At 32.5% G+C, this 18000-nt stretch overlaps 2 protein-coding genes across 13 annotated transcripts in view; both read left to right on the plus strand.

Annotated features, from left to right (window-relative positions):
* Positions 1-13377, plus strand: part of LOC113509151 (cholinephosphotransferase 1) — a 29382-nt gene extending 16005 nt beyond the window's left edge. For 5 of the 6 annotated variants that reach the window (XM_026892457.3, XM_026892461.3, XM_026892460.3 and 2 more), the window contains 2 exons: positions 688-808; positions 11119-13377. In XM_026892457.3, coding sequence (XP_026748258.1) covers positions 688-808; positions 11119-11192 — 195 coding nt within the window. In that variant the 3' untranslated portion in view covers positions 11193-13377. Of the gene's footprint in view, positions 1-687; positions 8427-11118 lie in introns of those variants that run through there. The other variant, XM_052902760.1, reaches the window with a different exon arrangement.
* A 374-nt stretch (positions 13378-13751) lies between these two features.
* The window catches only part of LOC113517711 (probable phospholipid-transporting ATPase IA), a 125935-nt gene continuing 121686 nt past the window's right edge, over positions 13752-18000 (plus strand). For 3 of the 7 annotated variants that reach the window (XM_052902754.1, XM_052902756.1, XM_052902755.1), the window contains exon 1: positions 13753-14039. In XM_052902754.1, coding sequence (XP_052758714.1) covers positions 13985-14039 — 55 coding nt within the window. In that variant the 5' untranslated portion in view covers positions 13753-13984. Of the gene's footprint in view, positions 14040-18000 lie in introns of all 7 variants that reach the window. The other 4 variants (XM_052902758.1, XM_052902757.1, XM_052902759.1 and 1 more) reach the window with 2 other exon arrangements.

An 18000-nucleotide genomic window follows, 5' to 3' on the forward strand; every position in this document is an offset into this window, starting at 1 on the left:
GTATTGTCCTATTTTCCGAAAATAGCACAAGTAAGCTGAAGTGGCAATAAACTGATCTCATAGCTTGAAGAATCGACAACTTCTATATTTTGTCTTATAAATACTGCACCTTTTTAATGCACAAAAACTCATTTTATTCATTAAATAATTAAATATAGATGTGTCAAGGTACATTCTATGCGTAAATATACAGAACACTGATTCAGCTAATTTGACAATTAGCTGACAAAGAGTTGACCTGTTTTTGAGGCTCGATGCTCTATCTATGTAATCTAAGTGTAGATAGAAAAGAAATGGAGTCATTTTTTATTACATTTTTGAATAACTATTTTTTGTTTGATGGGTGAAAATGGTATGGTAACTCCGCCTGCGCTACCGGGATACGCTGGCGGAGCACCAGTGAAGGGTGATAGATGAGAATGAAAACAGGCCAGTTAGCCCATCATGATGAATTCATCAGGAATTGACCATGATAGTTTCCAGGGAGAACTGCGAGGAGGTCGACCTGGTATTGGCCAGCAATGAGATTCTCAGTCTCCATTACTAACAATCCCTTTCCGCCCACTATTTATTATTATTGTCACTCAATTTCAAATGCATTCACAAGTCAAATTACCTTACATGCATATCCGTTACAGACATTTGTATCGCGTTAAGGTTTAATTGTAACCGTGAATGCGTTCCCAGGTGTGGGTGTGCGTGGACCTGGTGAGGTACTGCGGGCAGATCTGCCTGGAGATCTGCGAGCACCTCAAGATCCAGCTGTTCCGCATCCCGGCGGCCGGCGCCGCGCCGCCCGACCGCAACGGTACGGCCGCGCGCCGCCAGCCGCCGCGGCACGCCAAGCGGCCGCAGCACTCGTAGGCGGCTGCCTGCAATCTATGCAACCATCTACATTTTAATAGAATGAAAATGGAATGGTAACCCCTTCTGTGCTAACCAGTCAGCGTATCGTAGACAAGTTGCCATTTCAATTTCATTTCCCAAAAAAAAACTACAATGAGTCGTATTGTATTATAATTATTATCGTGTTTACTTATGTATTAACTAATTATTCTGATTAATTTGGAACTTGATATCTAGATGTTTTATAACATCTATTTATATTTTGTACATACGCACATTATCAATACTACATACATTGTTTGAGTTGAAATGGTTGCATAGATTCATATTTCAGTTTAGTCAATATAAGGGCAGTGCTGACTCTTAAACAACTACGTCATTAATCTACTCTGTGCTCGTAGGCACTACCGCACCAGTTACTAGGTACCAGAGTATTCGTCTTGTATAGAAACTGAATCAAATGTATAGTGAGAGGCATAAAGGTAGGTTTAAACTAAACGCCTGCTCAAATGACGGCCAGTTCATTCAAAAATATTCTAAAATTGTACACTACAAGATGTCATTGCAGCATTTTAATGTTTTATTATCACTAGCTAAATTATACATCGAGGATTGACGTTGAACTTTAAAAAGTGTGTTTCCCTGCTCTCAATCCATAGACAAAGGAAGGTTCGTCACAGACTAATTAATTAATAATAAAATAAAGGTCATTGACACTGTAGAAAGCGGTTATCAGTAAATCGGTCGCAGGGCTGAGTGATCTAAGAGCTGTTTTTTTGTTATACGAATTTCAACCGAATAGTCAAGTGGGTAAAGTCAGTTTTCAAATGTTAATGAATTCAAATCTTCACCGCCACTCTATCGGTCTTTGTTGTGTCCATTACTAGCAAATCCAAAACTGTTCCCCCACAATTGTACTAACTTTAAACTGTTCTTTAACCCCTGCCATTCACTGTTTAGGTTCCAATTTCGTTCAAAAAAGGAAGCCCAATGTCTATTCTATCTCGCTTTCTCAGTCAACTCTCATTTCTCAACTAGTTTTTGCACTGTGTTCCCGACTTCCTTTAAAATAGTACTAAGCCATAATGTATGACGGCAAAATTTTCGAAAGTGGTAACGCGTGGTATCATGGGGGAATCCATAATGCTGTACATATAGTTACCACTTTCCATCGGGTGTCAATTGTTCGCTCCGAGTAATGTAAAAATGTTTAAATTTCCCTTTCCCATCCGAAGCTAATGTGTATTCGCTAAGCGATCCACTCTACGGACGAATGGATAGAAAAATAAATTAATATTTTATATTATTAGGCAAATTTTTGATACCTCGGATTACATTATTGTATTTTTTTAAATAATATATAGCCTGTTACTGGTTGATAATATAGCTTTCTATATTTGAATGAATATAATGAAAGAATTTTTAAAATCGCCCGAGTTATTTTTAATTTTTTTTTTATTACAAACAAACAGACATAGTAAAAAATCAAATTTTTCCTCCTTATAATATTAGTCACTTACTGTATAATTATCTCTTCTCGTACAAAGATATCGCTGTATATACATACATACATTGCTTATACATCCTCTCCGAGCTAGTAGTTAATGTAACCAGTCAAATTGTATTCACAGTTACAGTCCACTAATACCTCTGGCAACCCCATCAGGGATTACAGTCTTGAGCATATTCACTATTATATAGAAATAATACCTATGTAATATAATATCACTGTTCTAAATGTATGTATTTGGTATTTTTTTTTTTTTTTGTTAAATATGTTATTGCGAGATGAATGAATACAACAAGGTTTGCAGTAACGTATACATCAATTGACTAAATTAACAGACAAAAATAATCTTTAATAGATAGTATATAAGATTATTTTTAACTGTAGTAACAAAAAAATAATAATGTAAAAATAGTACGGGCGACATATAAACCTAGTAGGTGCAGTGCTAAATCGATAATTAGTAAATATCGATGATCCCAGGCTTACAAGCGGTATCGAACCCTTCAGTCTTAGGAGAGATGTTGCCTCACTCTGCGTGTTCTACCGCCTGTACAATGGATTGTGCTCAGAGGCATTGTTCAATATGATACCCACAGCCACTGTCTACCATCGTACAGTTTGCCATCGACAGGGAGTTTATCCTCATGTCCTACAGCCTCAATGGTCGCGTACTGCGCGGTTTTAGAGATGTTTCCTCCCACGAACACTCGGGTTGTGAAATGAGCTCCCTGCCGAGGTTTTCCCAAGAGACTACAGCATGGGGTTTTTCGAAAGGGGGGGGGGGGGTAAAGAGGTTTCTTAAGGGTCGGCAACGCGCGTGTATTACCTCCGGTATTGCAGGTGTTCATAGGCTACGATAACCACTTACCATCAGGTGGGCCGTATGCTTGTTTGCCACCTCATTGGTATAAAAAAAATCTTAATAAACAAACTGCTCTCTCGCTCTCTTTTCTTGCACTGCACACGCTCGTGTAAATGTTATCCCAGTGTTACGAGATGTTTCGAAAATATTGATGCGAACACTGCCATGATGATTCGATTTCTTTAACCTTGGAAAGGCTTTGTTATGCAATATTTTTTTTGGTATTTTGTACCGGCTATTCTTTATCGATATATATATATATATATATATATATATATATATATATATATATATTGATTTTATATCTAAATTTGGTCGTAGAATTTTCGTATAGTAACTATTTAACGTCACAATTTCGTAAATGAATATATTTCTGTTATAAAACAGTGTGTATATACATATGTAATATATTATATATTTGACTCTTTTATTTATATATAAATAAGCAATTAACTTAATTTTAAATTAAGTTGGCAGAACAAAAAGAAATCATTTAACAAGTTGATAACTAACCTCATGATGCATTAAAAAATAATTAAATCAAACAATTGAACTTAACAAATTTCGTGTAAAAGTAAAAGGTGAAAGCCTTTTTTTTTATTTATTATTGTGTATAAAATATATTGGCATTATCAAAGTATATGTCTAAAATATATTTCAAATTATTTATTATTAAATAAATTAATTAAATAAAGCTATAGTTAACAGAATATGTCAGTGTTTCAAAACACTACAAACAGTCAGTGGGTAAATTATACTTATTGTATAAAACTTATTAAATAATGTAAATCATATTGCAGTTGCCAAACTCTTAAAGTATTCTAATGTATGATTCAAACTTCATCAGTTTTCATTTAAATTGGCTTCAATACAAAAACCAAACAAATATAACAAAAACGGATATACTCTCTCTTTCTCTCTCTAAATTGTAAATAAACCACTTCCAAACAGGAATAAATATTAATGACCAAATCTGCCAACTCAATAGATATAATGTAGCGTATTAAAGCGTCCAAATGTAAATAAGTTATTTATTATATATGCGAGAGAGATATGTCGACAGCACATGGAATGAGTCAGCTACAAAAGTCTATTAACGCCATCTGTATTTTTAAAACACTTGTACATCGTTGCGTTAGTGAATTGTGGCAATATATCTACCTAATTTTGACTTTTTAACATGTCCTCCCAATTGTAGAGTTTATCTTCTAAACCTTTTCCCTTTACAATACAATATTAGGAATGTAAAAAAAACGTGCCTACAAACAAAAGTCGTTTGCTTGGGTACCTCTGTCCCATTCGTGTTTCTACCGTGAAGCAGTTGTGTTTGCATGACTGTGTTTCGGTTTGACGGGTGGGATATGGCGTGAATTTACTGGGTATAGAGGAATAACACCCGAGTCCTCAGGAATGGCAACGCATGGGGGGTATCATGGGCGAAACAGTATACTCTGTTATGTCCATGGTACTGTTCATGTCTATAGGCGACGGTTACCACTTTCCATCAGGTGGGCCATCAGCTTGTTTGCCATTCTAAGTCGCATAAAAAAGGCCAGCAACGCACAAGCAACTTCTCTTATGTTGCAGCTGTTCATAGGCGACGGTAGCCGTTGACCATCAGTTGTACCAACTGCTCGTTTGCTTCCCTAACAATAAAAAAAACCATTTATTCTTGTAACGATATTACGGAGTTTTAAAAATCTGGATCTGTTAATTAACTTCTTATGCTAACCTTTTATATAAACAATATACTCTCTTATGTCTTTGGCACTGCTCATGTCTATGGGCGACGGTTACCACTTTCCATCAGGTGGGCCGTTAGCTTGTTTGCCATTCTAAGTTGTATAAAAAAAAAATGTGATTGGAATGGTAATCTTTAGTAGCCAGGTTACAGTGTTGCTATTTATAAATAATTTAATACCACATAATCACATTAATCTAATATAAACGCATACCGTATATTGTTTTAGATCGTGTACAGATTACGAGATATTATGAGATATAAACAAGGGGCGTCAGTAAGTGACGTACAGACAGCTAGTTATGAGTGTTCTTCTTCCCGACGAGATGCTAAGCTCGGTTGATGCTGTACAGAGCTCTTTAATGTAGTGTACAGATTCCTGTGAGGTTATTGATGTATGAAGGAAGGGGGAGGATGACTCATTTCAAACAGGCAACACTGGCGTTTCTAGTTACTTCCCAGCAAATCGAGCCTACTTTTTTTTATTTATAATTACACTACAGAAAAAATATTATCATTTGGCCAATTTAGCAATATTATGCCTCACGTAGTCGCCATCTGTCGTGTTGTAAATTTAACCACAAACTTGTGATCTTTCAATTCAGTAGGTCTACACAATTTTGTTTTTTTTTTGATGGGTGAAAATAGTATGGCAACCCCGCCTGCGCTAACGGAATACGCTGGCGGAGCACCAGTGAAGGGTGATAGATGAGAATGAAAACAGGCCAGTTAGCCCATCATGATGAATTCATCAGGAATTAACCATGATAGTTTCCAGGGGGAACCGCGAGGAGGTCGACCTGGTTGGGTATATTGCTAGCAATGGGATTCTTAGTCTCCATTACTAACAATCCCTTTCCCCTCCACAATTTTGGTTATAGACTGTGTTAATATTAATTTGAAGAAAAATCTCATTATAGGACAGTTTTATATATTGTAACTAATATATTTTAGACAGGCAGTCTCCCCTTGCCCGGTACATTATCCACACCCTCGTTGATGTCTTACCGCTTACGCCGCCCCCCCCCCCCCCCCCCCTATTTGCCAGCAACTGTCATGTTTGAAGTAGACAAGTTATAAACGCTAACACGTAATTGTACATATTAAACTGAATGTTTTCAGTTGCAATTAAAAATATATGTAAATTAATATATTCGTTTTCTAGATAGTATAGACTTGTCACACGAAAACTTTTCTTTCTCATCGGTTATTGGTTCTCCGAGATATATTGCTAAGCTATTGCTAGTTCAGTTCACTTATTCTACAGGCTATATCGGTCGCTTTGTTTCTTCTACGAATGTACTTATTACATTTTATTACTCAGTAAAACTGTACAGTGTTCTCCAGAGCTCGCTGAGCTACTTGGATCTTTTGCTTACGACCAGTGTATAAACCAAATATCTGTCCCATAACTCATCGCTTACATTGCGAACAAAAGAGATAAAGCCCAGTACCGTATATGTTAGAGTGAGATAGATAGCCGCGACAATCACCCTACACGTGAACGGCCCGTAATGGATTGTAATCAGTTATTAGATTTTGATGTATAATTGGTTGTTTAAGTAATACTTAATTATGATTCAACGTGCAGTATATATATATATATATATATATATATATATATATATATATATATATATATATATATATATATATATATATATATATATATATATATATATATATATATATATATTACAAATTATGGTAATTTGTTTCGTCATGTAAATCATTCGGTTATGACTTTGCTTGATGTTGGTTATAGCTCATGTAAAGTACTAATACTTATGCCATCTTATTCAATTGTTAATATGTAGATAGGTTATTAAATTTATATAATATAATATAATACAATACTTAATAGTGAAATCAGCTATGTGTGATTATTTTAACATTTCCACACTGAAATGAAATTTCTGTGAAATGTAAAAAAAGGCTAGATTACGTTACGTAGATGGCGGTAGTGTGCTAGACCGTTATTTTAATAGTTAAATTTTGATGTTTACACAGCTCTAGTGCATGTGTTAAAATGCTAAATAGAAAAAAATAAACGTAACGTTTGTAATTTATTAAACTCTAGCGATAAGTTTTGCATCTCTATAAGAACTGGTTTGAGCTTCAAGAGAAATGTTTTGCTGTTTGTGTAAATATTATGTTTTTAATTGTATTTTGTAGGTGCATTGCTTCAAAAATATATAAGAAGTAAATTCGGTTTTTTGGTCACACTATTTTAGGGTCGAAATTTTTGAAATTTACTCGAATGTCAACATTCTGATTTATTTTAAAATAAGAAATAGACTTAATTTATGTGATTATGCACACAGAATTAAATTATTATTAATTTATACATTTTTTAAAAAAAAAAAAGTATCAAAGGACGACTGGGGTCATTGCGTCCTCTTTGTTCAGTCCTTATTGTTATTCACTTGAAGCTCGAAACGGTGTAAACTATCTTCAACTTGGTGTTGGCTGCAACTAACTTTCTCTCTATCTATACATACTATCATTGCACCGTTCGTATTCTTGTCATCGGGAGAATAGAGCGACCATAGGTAGCTTGCCATTAATAACGTAAAGTACTTATTGGCTAATGGTGATTGTACATAAGACGAGATGAGAGCGGACATAATTTAAAACCTGTCAAAAACACGTGCGGTGCTCTTACAGGATAGAAATTAACGGGAAATGGACAGTCACCCTTAGACAAGGTAATAACAGATTTATCGACAGATACACTATCGCTGCCACTTGCGTGAGACAGAACGAGACAACAATATCTGGTGTGTTATTCCTTCCCACGCGTGCTTTAATGAAAACTTGTCTAAGGGTGTACTTTTTTCGTCGCTTCGTTTTGTATATTTATCCAACATCTTGCCTTTTCTCCCGCGCCCTTGCAAGGAGTGCCGCTCATATGGTTGACGGAATATAGTATTTGGATGGAAACAGAGGCGTCATACTTTAAAAATTATTTCTTAAATTGAAATTTTGATTTGATAGTTTAGCGAAAATATAAGGTTACTGACTACGAAGCCAAGTGTTTCACAATCGCTGAAATTATCAATTAAATTTATATTGATTCATAAATTAATAATTTCGCTATGCTATTTAACTAAAATTCTAGTTAATAATACGTGAAAATCAATACTTTTTTACTCTAATCTCGAGAAAAAAGTTATACCTCTGTCCCTCCGTCTCTCTCATCACCGCATACACTAAGCCCGTGGTACAATAATAGTGGTGCCCTCAGGTTGTTACGTCGTGTATTCGCGAAAGATATGGAGATTTTTTATTTAGAACATGTATGGTAGAAGATGCCAATGCATTATATCACTTAGGGCCATAGTGCTAAGATTGTAAATAATAATACGTGTAAAACAAGGGATGTCACACACGAGCAAACCGTCTGTGGTGTATGCGTGACGTGTATTTTTTATGGATGTGAAAAATATAAGCAGTTGTACATTTTCTATACTTGTTTCATTCATTCGTGTTGTGTCATTGCTCTTTTTTTGTTATAACCTCAATAATACCAAAATAAATAGGTACCACTGGTACATTTTGTGTTAATTAATAAAGGCAAATACAAAATTTGAAGTTGCCATTTTATTATTGTGAGTTTCTATGTAGTAATAAAAAGTTGCCAGTAGAGAAAATAAATATTGAAGTAATATTTATTTATTAAATTTATGTACAATGGTAACTTTATAACAACCTATTCATGTACCAAAATTAGGCATTTAATTTTTTTTGCGAAATGATAAAAATATGAGATTACGTTATTTTATAATGTGTTGATAAACAATCAACCTGCAAATTGTTTTAGTGTGTAAAAAAAAATATTTTTTATTATTTTTATTATATATTGCAATAGTGTATAATATATATTATTTTATTTTTTTTTATATATTTTAACATATTTGTTTAATGCCTACTATTTTAGTAATATTTTTCAGATTAAATATGGCAATAATATATTGATACATTTAAATTTAAAAAAAAAATAAGAAAGATACTTCTAAAATTATTTATACATATATAGTGTATGGTTCTGTAATGTTGCAGAAACATTGTCTGATTAATATATACGCTACAAGGTAGAAGGAGGCTAAGGTTAGTGCTGTGTTTGTATGCTTCTATTATATACGGTGTTGTCACGTGTGTGTAACTGGGTAGTGGTTGGTACTATTGGCAATAGAACCATAGTGCATAGTTTTTTTTTTTTTGTTTTTTTTTTATGCACGCTTTTGTCGTTTTAAAATGAAACTTAATATTCCAATGTCAATGTATTATAGTTATGGTTTTTTGACCGATTAATTGATTTTAAACTCGTCACTGACTGTTTCTATATAATTTAATGAAAATGTAACATAGTTTTTTTTTTATTATCTTAAAAACACAGTCTATCAAATTGCTAATACATTGAAATATTTAATTCAATTAATGTTTTATTTGTACTAGTACTGGATATAAGAAGACTTACATGAAGGGTCGTTTGCTTACATATACCTTCTTAAAAGGCCAGCGACACACCTGCAATTTCTCTCATGTTGCGGGTACCTATGGGCAGCGGTAATCGCTTACCATTAGGTGTACCAAAAATGAAACAATTACATTAATTTATATTAAAAAGGACTATAGTCAAATTCGTTTTAAAATCCACTGATCTGTCAGCAGACATTGCTGATGCAAGGTATAAATCATTTGTTGAAGATAAAATTCATGATTTTTCAATAATCTAGATCAATAAAGAATCATTGCTTACATTAACAGAGAACTAATTTAATAGTAAAATTCTCAATTTTGAACACAACCATTATTTTTGTCAGCAACTTGTGTTTTTAATTTTTATGAAATAGTTAACAGTTTTCTTACTTATTTTAGTGACAATTTTGGAAATTTTACGCAATCGTCGCTTGCTTTTTATTGTAACTGTGACGTGTCATTGGTTTTGTGGTTTGCTTCTTATTTTTTTTAATCACAATAATGTGCTTTTAATATATTTTTTTTTACAATGCGCATAAATTTTATGCCAACGTATGTTTACAAAAATATTAAGTTAAAAATTCCATCTCACGTGTGCAATATAATGCATTGCGTTTATATATTTATATTCTGTATTCTATGAGGTTTTTTTTTATTTAAAATCTATACTTTGTAACAATTTAACTAAAGCGACATCAGTCCAGTTTCATAATATACATTGAAATATATTTTATTATTATATATATTTTATTTGAAACGAAAATACATATAGAATAAACTAATTAATACATAGAACAATTGTAAAAAAATCGATGCATTATCATTTAAAAGTAACAAAGTCCACATGGAACAGACAAAACAACCAAAGTAAAAAGAAATACATGTATAATATAAAAAAATACATCCATCATCTTCCTACCCATATCCCAATTATTATATGGGGTCGGCGTAATGTTTTTATCCATATTACAAAAAGATTTGGCTTTTAGTTTTACGACCGGCCGCCTGCCTGACGTCAATAAAAAAATACATATTGTCTAAAAATGTTAAATTGATTTTTTAACTAGGGATGGGTAATATATGGCAATACCTATATACCATATTTTAGTTACAATATTTACATATATACTAGTCCAATAACGAATATGATAAAATTATGTTATCCAATATTTAATGTCAAAAATAGATATCCGTCTTATACGGGTGATAACCTTTCTACCATCAATGTCTAAAGATAAATATCGGATCGATATCTATATAACCCATGCCTAGTTCTTACTTCCATTAAAAAAAAAATGCATAAGCTACGCCCCCAATTTCTACAACGATTGGCAAACATTAAATTGAAATTGGTATTTCCCAGTTTTAGCAAAAATTGAATCAGTAATTAAATCAATCAGTTAGCAATAAGACCACCTTTTGTACTACACTACACTTATTGAAAGTTGTTCAACAAATCCTGTTATGTTGGTGCAATAAAGTGTTAAATAAATAAATAAATACATTACTTGTAAATCGGAACAATATGCATGACAATTTTTCTTTTTTTATTGCTTGCTCTTATTTTCAACACTATCGCTTTGTTTCGTTGCATGACTAAACTGGTTTTCTGATCTACACTAGTACGCTCTTATTTTTATTGTATATATTTTTTAAAATGTTTTTTTTTCCCCACAGTGACGAGTGATAGCGAAAAATCTGAAACCGAAGATTCAGCACCGTTGCTTAACAATAATACCTCTGTTAGTTAATCATATGTGGAATGTGTTACTAGACAATTTATATAATATTAGAACAACCAGCAATACATTTGTGTTAAAGTCCTCGAATGCAGCAGGTATTAAATTATCATGAGCATTCTCAAAATGTAACAGTATTTTTATTGATAATATTTATTGTAATTATAACTACATCCAAACAAACAGTTAAAAGCAGTACCAAAAGATTAAACTTTTTTATTAGTTTTGTATCATAATAAATGTACTCTGTGCACTATAGCATTATTGTTTCTGGTAGGCATAGATAATATAAATACCGATCCGATATCTACGAGTGTATATTGTATTCCTCTAGATATTTCGATATGATACATATCGTTCGGATGTCTATTTTCGAATATGTTGAAATTCTGTTATCCAATATTATTTTTTGGATAACAGTTTTAACATATTCATTATTGAACCAATACATAGATATTGTAACCTTAATATATAGATATTACTATATATTATCCATCCCTAGTTTCTGGAGGCGAAATTAATCTTGTAACAATATTTTAACAACCTTTACCGATACTGTCTTACAATCAAAATGTTTTGGCGACTCTGTCTATAATTTTAATAATCTGTCGTTTTTACCTATTGTTTTTATTACCTGTCGCTGGAATCGATTTTTACGAAGTTATTTATTTAAACCTATTCCTTAACCTGTTTTAATATTATAGTTTCGCAAATTTTACTATTTTATGGACCATGTCAAGAAAATTTGGTCCTTTATTTTATAAAGATTTCGTCGTAATATCAAATAGAAATTTTAATTTTACGGGTAGGTTTAGAGAAATGATGCCTCAGAGTCGACCCCACTGTCTTTTCTATAATGCACGGAGTGTAACGTAGTCCATTCATTATGTTGATGGGAATGTTTGAGTCCAAACTGGTGTATAAGTAGATAGTTTTATATGTATATATTTAATATAAATAATATCACTGGTGCTTGTAAAAAATTTCATATTATTTCAATGTATATAAAACAGAAAGACACTACTATTTATCTCTCTTTTTTTATACGGAGTATAATTATGTTTCTCTTTCGTGAATCGTGATTTTGTTACATACCTAAATTCATTTTTTATTTTCATTAGTATTTAATACTATTCAATTGAACTTCTAACTACCAAATGTTTGTATTTCGCTGACAAATGCATAGGTTAACTAGTATATTAATTATAAGTTAACTAACCTATGACACGAACCTTCGACGTTATATACTGTAGATAGAAAACTCTTGAAATCTGAGATGCAATGAGAACAATGTGCTATCTGCAGTTGGCATTTGTCATTTTTCAAATAAACTTATAAAGAAATAAGAAAAGATAAATCGTTGATAATTGTAGTCCAAATATTGAGATTCAAATGGCTTATTGACTCTGTTAGATTATTATAGGCTACAGCAAAGAAAGTAATATATTGAATGAATGATTTATCTGTTAAAAATGTCACAGTACAATAAATTAGTTGGCGCAGAGTAGCGTTAGAAGTGCATTATCGTTATTACTGGAATAAATGTTTGACTTCTACAATGATATTAAATAATTATTTTTTTTATTACAATACATATTGAATAAAATAACAATATGTGCCGTTAGTTTCAAATTTACACTTTTAAAAATCACCACCCGCCAATTTGTCACTTTACCTATTTATAGTTTGACAAATAATCATTCATTCAATCAGTCTGTCAATGCGATCAAAATAAGAATACGGCGGTGCCTTCGATCTGTCAATTGTCATATGGAAAATATTAACATTCATTTATAAATATATTTTTGGTGTATAACGTTAGAAATATCTTTTAAGTTAATCTTATAATTAATTATTAATCTCAAAATTATTTAATTATAATCACCGTAACGTCTATGACGTCACAATATGGCGGAAAAAGGCGGGAAGTCAATCGTATTTTTTAGATCGCACTAATTTGCTGTTGCATTACAATTAACGGTTTCTTTATTCGAATACCTAATACGCGCATATTTATTTTGCTTTAGCTTTATATATATTTGGAGTAGTTTTCTTGATATACAAAAAATGCTGACTTATGTTCAGCGATAGGTAGGTTCACCTACGTATGCAGTGGCGCGGCTTACTTAGCGTAGTTGGTTTGTTGTGAGCATTTTAAATGTGATTAAATGATTGTTAATACTCCTAAAAATGTTGTTTTATTTTAAATATTAATTTCATTATAAAATATAAAAGTCTATCTAAGTACCTGTTTATGGATATGTTTAAATCTCGTCATTGTACTGGTTTTTGCAACTGTTAATAGTTAATATATCTAATTGCGTGTAAAAAAGCATGCAGTTCAAACAAAAACGTGGTTAACAGTAATCAGTCATTATAACTACTTACCACTGTAAAATAAATATGCTTTTTTTGTCTTATCTTTTTTTGGTTGAACCAAATATAAAGAACAATGTCAACAATCAAACCTATGTAGGTACCTACATAAAGAGTTGCTAATTCCAATTTAAATATTAGTGATAAAATTGTATATTGCTTGATGATGCCTACTATGAAAAACGTTTTGATACTAAAAAGAAGTGTACACTATAAAATTAATAAAAGTGCACCATATTGGTACGATGTAATAAATATATAATAATAATTACGTACAACAAAATGGAGGCCACTTATATACGATAGGTATGATAGTGGGGTACAATCAGCACACAGCGACGCCGGTTCCAGCCGCGTGAAATGTCAACGGCGTTGTTTACTAACTTTTATATACCAGTTCGTAACGTTCCACTTGAAAAACTGTGGCAATGATCCCCCTGAGGGCCACCCTCCGGCTTGGATACGAGGACCTCGACGTGAACGGTATGTAACATTTTCTATTTGTCCACCGGAAATATAATAATGTATATATAAGCTGGTTATGTTTTATAATATATTGCGTATAGTAATTATTGGATTTTAACCGTGTACAGTATGTTGATAATACCGCCTTATCAGTCGCTGTGGGTACCAAGATATGACTGTACAAATATAACTATAAACATGTGGAATAAAGAATTTTTTTATTGTACTTTATTTACTGTATTTAATTTATATCATTCCATTTTTAAATACAAGTTTTCATTCTTCAATTAGTACTGTTACCTTTTTAAGTAGGTATTTGTAATTAATAGCTGGCTCCTGTTGCCAGGATCAAATCACACAAAAGTCCTGATTTAGATGTTTCAGAAGATCACACTAAAAAATTCATTCTTTTGCGTAAAAATAATATGTGTGTATTAACAAGAGCTCTCACTGCACACTGAAAACTAAACAAGCATATGGGCCAACTAGGCATATGTCCAAAAAGTGTTTGCAGATTTTGTCATGATCAGAAAGAAACGCCGCAGTACTTAATGAATGGCTGTAACCCAATCATACATAAACGATATATCTCCTTTGGAAAACACACTCTATATCCTGAGGAGATAGAAAACGTCGCTACAAAATACATCTTAAAATTCTTATCATTGATAGGAATTAGTAGCGAACTTTAAAAAAGGGCGAGCACGAAAAATCATGTAAAGATCGCAGTGTCACAGGTTTTTTTTCTGCTTGAGAAAACCCATCTTTATTACTAATAATAAGTAGGTATTTGGGTTCTTGATTTCACAAATAGTCAATTAAAATACTCATAAATATGAAAAAAGACAAAACAATCATTAGGCGTTATCGATCTTAGTAATAACGAGTCACTGTAGTTACCTACCATTACTTTACTAACAGAAAATGTTAGTAATGGAGACTGAGTATCCCATTGCTAGCAACCTATCACCCTTCACTGGTGCTCCGCCAGCGTATCCCGTTAGCGCAGGCGGGGTTACCATACCATTTTCACCCATCAAAAAAAAAAACCATCAGCTGTGTTTAGTTTTAATCATATAACTTTCGTGGATATAATAAAAACTGAGGATCTATGGAGAATATGTATTAAAATACTTAGTAGTATAATTGAAACTATTGCACCGCGTCTTGCTTTTATTTTTAATAAGTGCACAGATGACGGTAAGTTTCCTAATGTAATGAAATTTAATAAATATATACCACTTTTTAAAGATGGAATTAAAAGTGATCCAGTAAATTATAAGCTCATTTCCATTCTTCCCGCACTAAGTAAAATCTTTAAAAAAAATATGTTGAATCAGTTAGTTACTTATTTTAATTTAAACAAAGTAATCCATAACAGTCAATTTGGATTTTCTAAAAGGCATCCGACTACGCATGCAGGTGCGGAGTTACTAAGGCACGTTTTTGCTGCCTGAGAAAATAAAATGGATGCAATTAGCGTTTCTTGTGACCTATCTAAGGCCTTCGATTGTGTAGATGTAGATAGTACATTGTTGAAAAAAAAAACTAGCGTTTTACAGTGTCAAATATACTGCTTTAAACTTAATTATCAAACAGAATTCCAAAATTTGCAGTCAATAGTGTTAAATCTAACGGGTCACTTGCGCGAATGGGCGTACCTCAAGGATCTATTCTTGGGCCATTCCTATTTTCAGTTTATATAAATGATCTCGCTTTTGCTATGCAAGATAGATGTAGTATAGTATTGTTTGCAGATGATACTTCTTTAATTTTTAAGGTTGATAGATTGACCAAACATTATGACGATGTAAATAGTGCTTTGCTGCGTTTCTTGCATTGATTTACAAATAATAATCTAATGTTAAATGCAAAAACAACTAAATGATTAAATTTTCTATTTCTAAAAACTACGATTCTAAATTTTTCGTAAAATTAAATATACATACATACATACATTTATACATTCTACAGTATCCCTTAGAATCACTGTTGATAATAATACTCAATTGGAGTCTCACATTCAAAACCTTACAACTAAGTTCAGCAGCATATGCTGTACTGTGAATTGGGAAAAATAGCAACTGATGATATAATTTTCGTCCTCTTTTTACTTATTATATTTACATAAGAAGAAAGGAGACAACCATATGATTTACAATTTTTATTTTATCATTCCTTCTATGTAATTCCTCGTACTTAGATTTTATTATGATTTACACCCGAAATAGAACGGGTTTTTTATACCACTGAGGTGGCAAACAAGTATACGGCCCACCTGATGATAAGCGGTTACCGTAGCCTATGAACGCTTGCAATACCAGAGGTATTACGCGCGCGTTTCAATTTATAACATTTGTAAAACCTGACGTCAAATATTAAAGAAGTTTTATACTTTATTATAAAGTTATAAAGTACAGAAAAATACATTGTTTATTAGTATTATTTAAATAAATAAATTTTGCCTATAATACCTGAGGTATTACAGCCTACAACGGATTTAGTACGTAGTACATTATTCTAAGTTTATGATTACAACTAATATATTTCATGACGTCATGTTTTGTGAAAAAAAGCAGTTTATCTAAATACCTATGACTATTATACAGTAATGATTTATAAACTATATTTAGATGTGCTCTAGTCGCATGATGTTGACTGCATGAACTTTGATCCAATAATAGGTATCTTCGATCAGAAATAAATCCACAGTTCCAACCACAGAACGCCTGCTACTGTCCTCGAGCTAATAGTATTCGTTTGTCGTTATTGCTATTTCATTTCTTCAGGCGTATAATTGATGACTAAATAATCGAGACTTATGTTTATGAATAAATTTAATTTAAATACTACTTACATAATTATAAGATTATTAGATAGATGGGTCAAATTTTTGTCAGTTAATTGTCAAATTAGCTGACTTGTTTTTTTTATCAGAAAAATAAGAGAATTATATTAGAAATTATAAGAGAATATAAACATAGAAGTTATAAAGGAATCACTCATAACAATTTATCACGCAAAATTGTATTAAAAGAGCCGTTTTTCTCGAAGCATTACTATGGAGACACTTTATGTATATAATTTGAGACACAATTATATTTAGAGAATTAGGTACTTACATTTTTCCACCACTTTTTGTACTTGATCTTATAAAAGTATATGTATGTAGTACATGCCATGAGGAGGTAAAGGGATTGTTAGCAATGGAGTTTGACAGCCCCATTGTTAGCAATATGCCGTATTAGGTCGACCTCCACGTGATTCCCTCTGGAAACCATCGTGAACAATTCTTATTGAATTCGTCACGATGGGCTAATTGACCTGCTTCATCTTCACCTACCATCCTTCACTGGTGCCCCGCCGGTGTATACCGATAGCGCGGGTGGGATTACCATTCCATTATCACCCATTAAAAAAAAGTACACGCCATGAAATGGCTACCTACAGCGGTTGAAGATCGCGAATTTTGTGAGCTTTTTTACACTTTTATGGTGGCAAACAAGCATACGTCCCAACTGATGGTAAACGGGATCACCGTAGCCTGTATATGTCTGTTTTTTTTTATTCACCTACATGTCTGTAACATCAGGGATATCCGCGCGCACTTTTGACCCTTAACCTTAATACGTATTTTTTTAAGAACCCCATGCTAGTCTCGAGGGAAAATCTCAGCATTAATTAATTGTCCTTAACATAATGCATTAATCTAATATAATGTGGTTAATTCATGTACCCAATTTCGTTCCAATCCTTTCTGAGAAATCAAGTTACTAATGAATGTGATCACAAATTATTGCATTCATTTATAATTGGGTAACATACCCACCCCTAATATATATTAAGGGGGGAAAGGGATAGTTAGCAATGGAGGTTAACAGCCCCATTGCTAGCAATATACCCTATCAGGTTGACCTCCACGTGATTCCGCCTGGAAAATATCGTGAGTAATTCTTGGTGAATTCGTCACGATGAACTA

This window comes from Galleria mellonella, unplaced genomic scaffold (assembly GCF_026898425.1).
Source record: "Galleria mellonella isolate WM207_F2 unplaced genomic scaffold, CSIRO_AGI_GalMel_v1 utg96, whole genome shotgun sequence".
In the NCBI taxonomy this organism is placed as follows: Eukaryota; Metazoa; Arthropoda; class Insecta; order Lepidoptera; family Pyralidae; genus Galleria; species Galleria mellonella.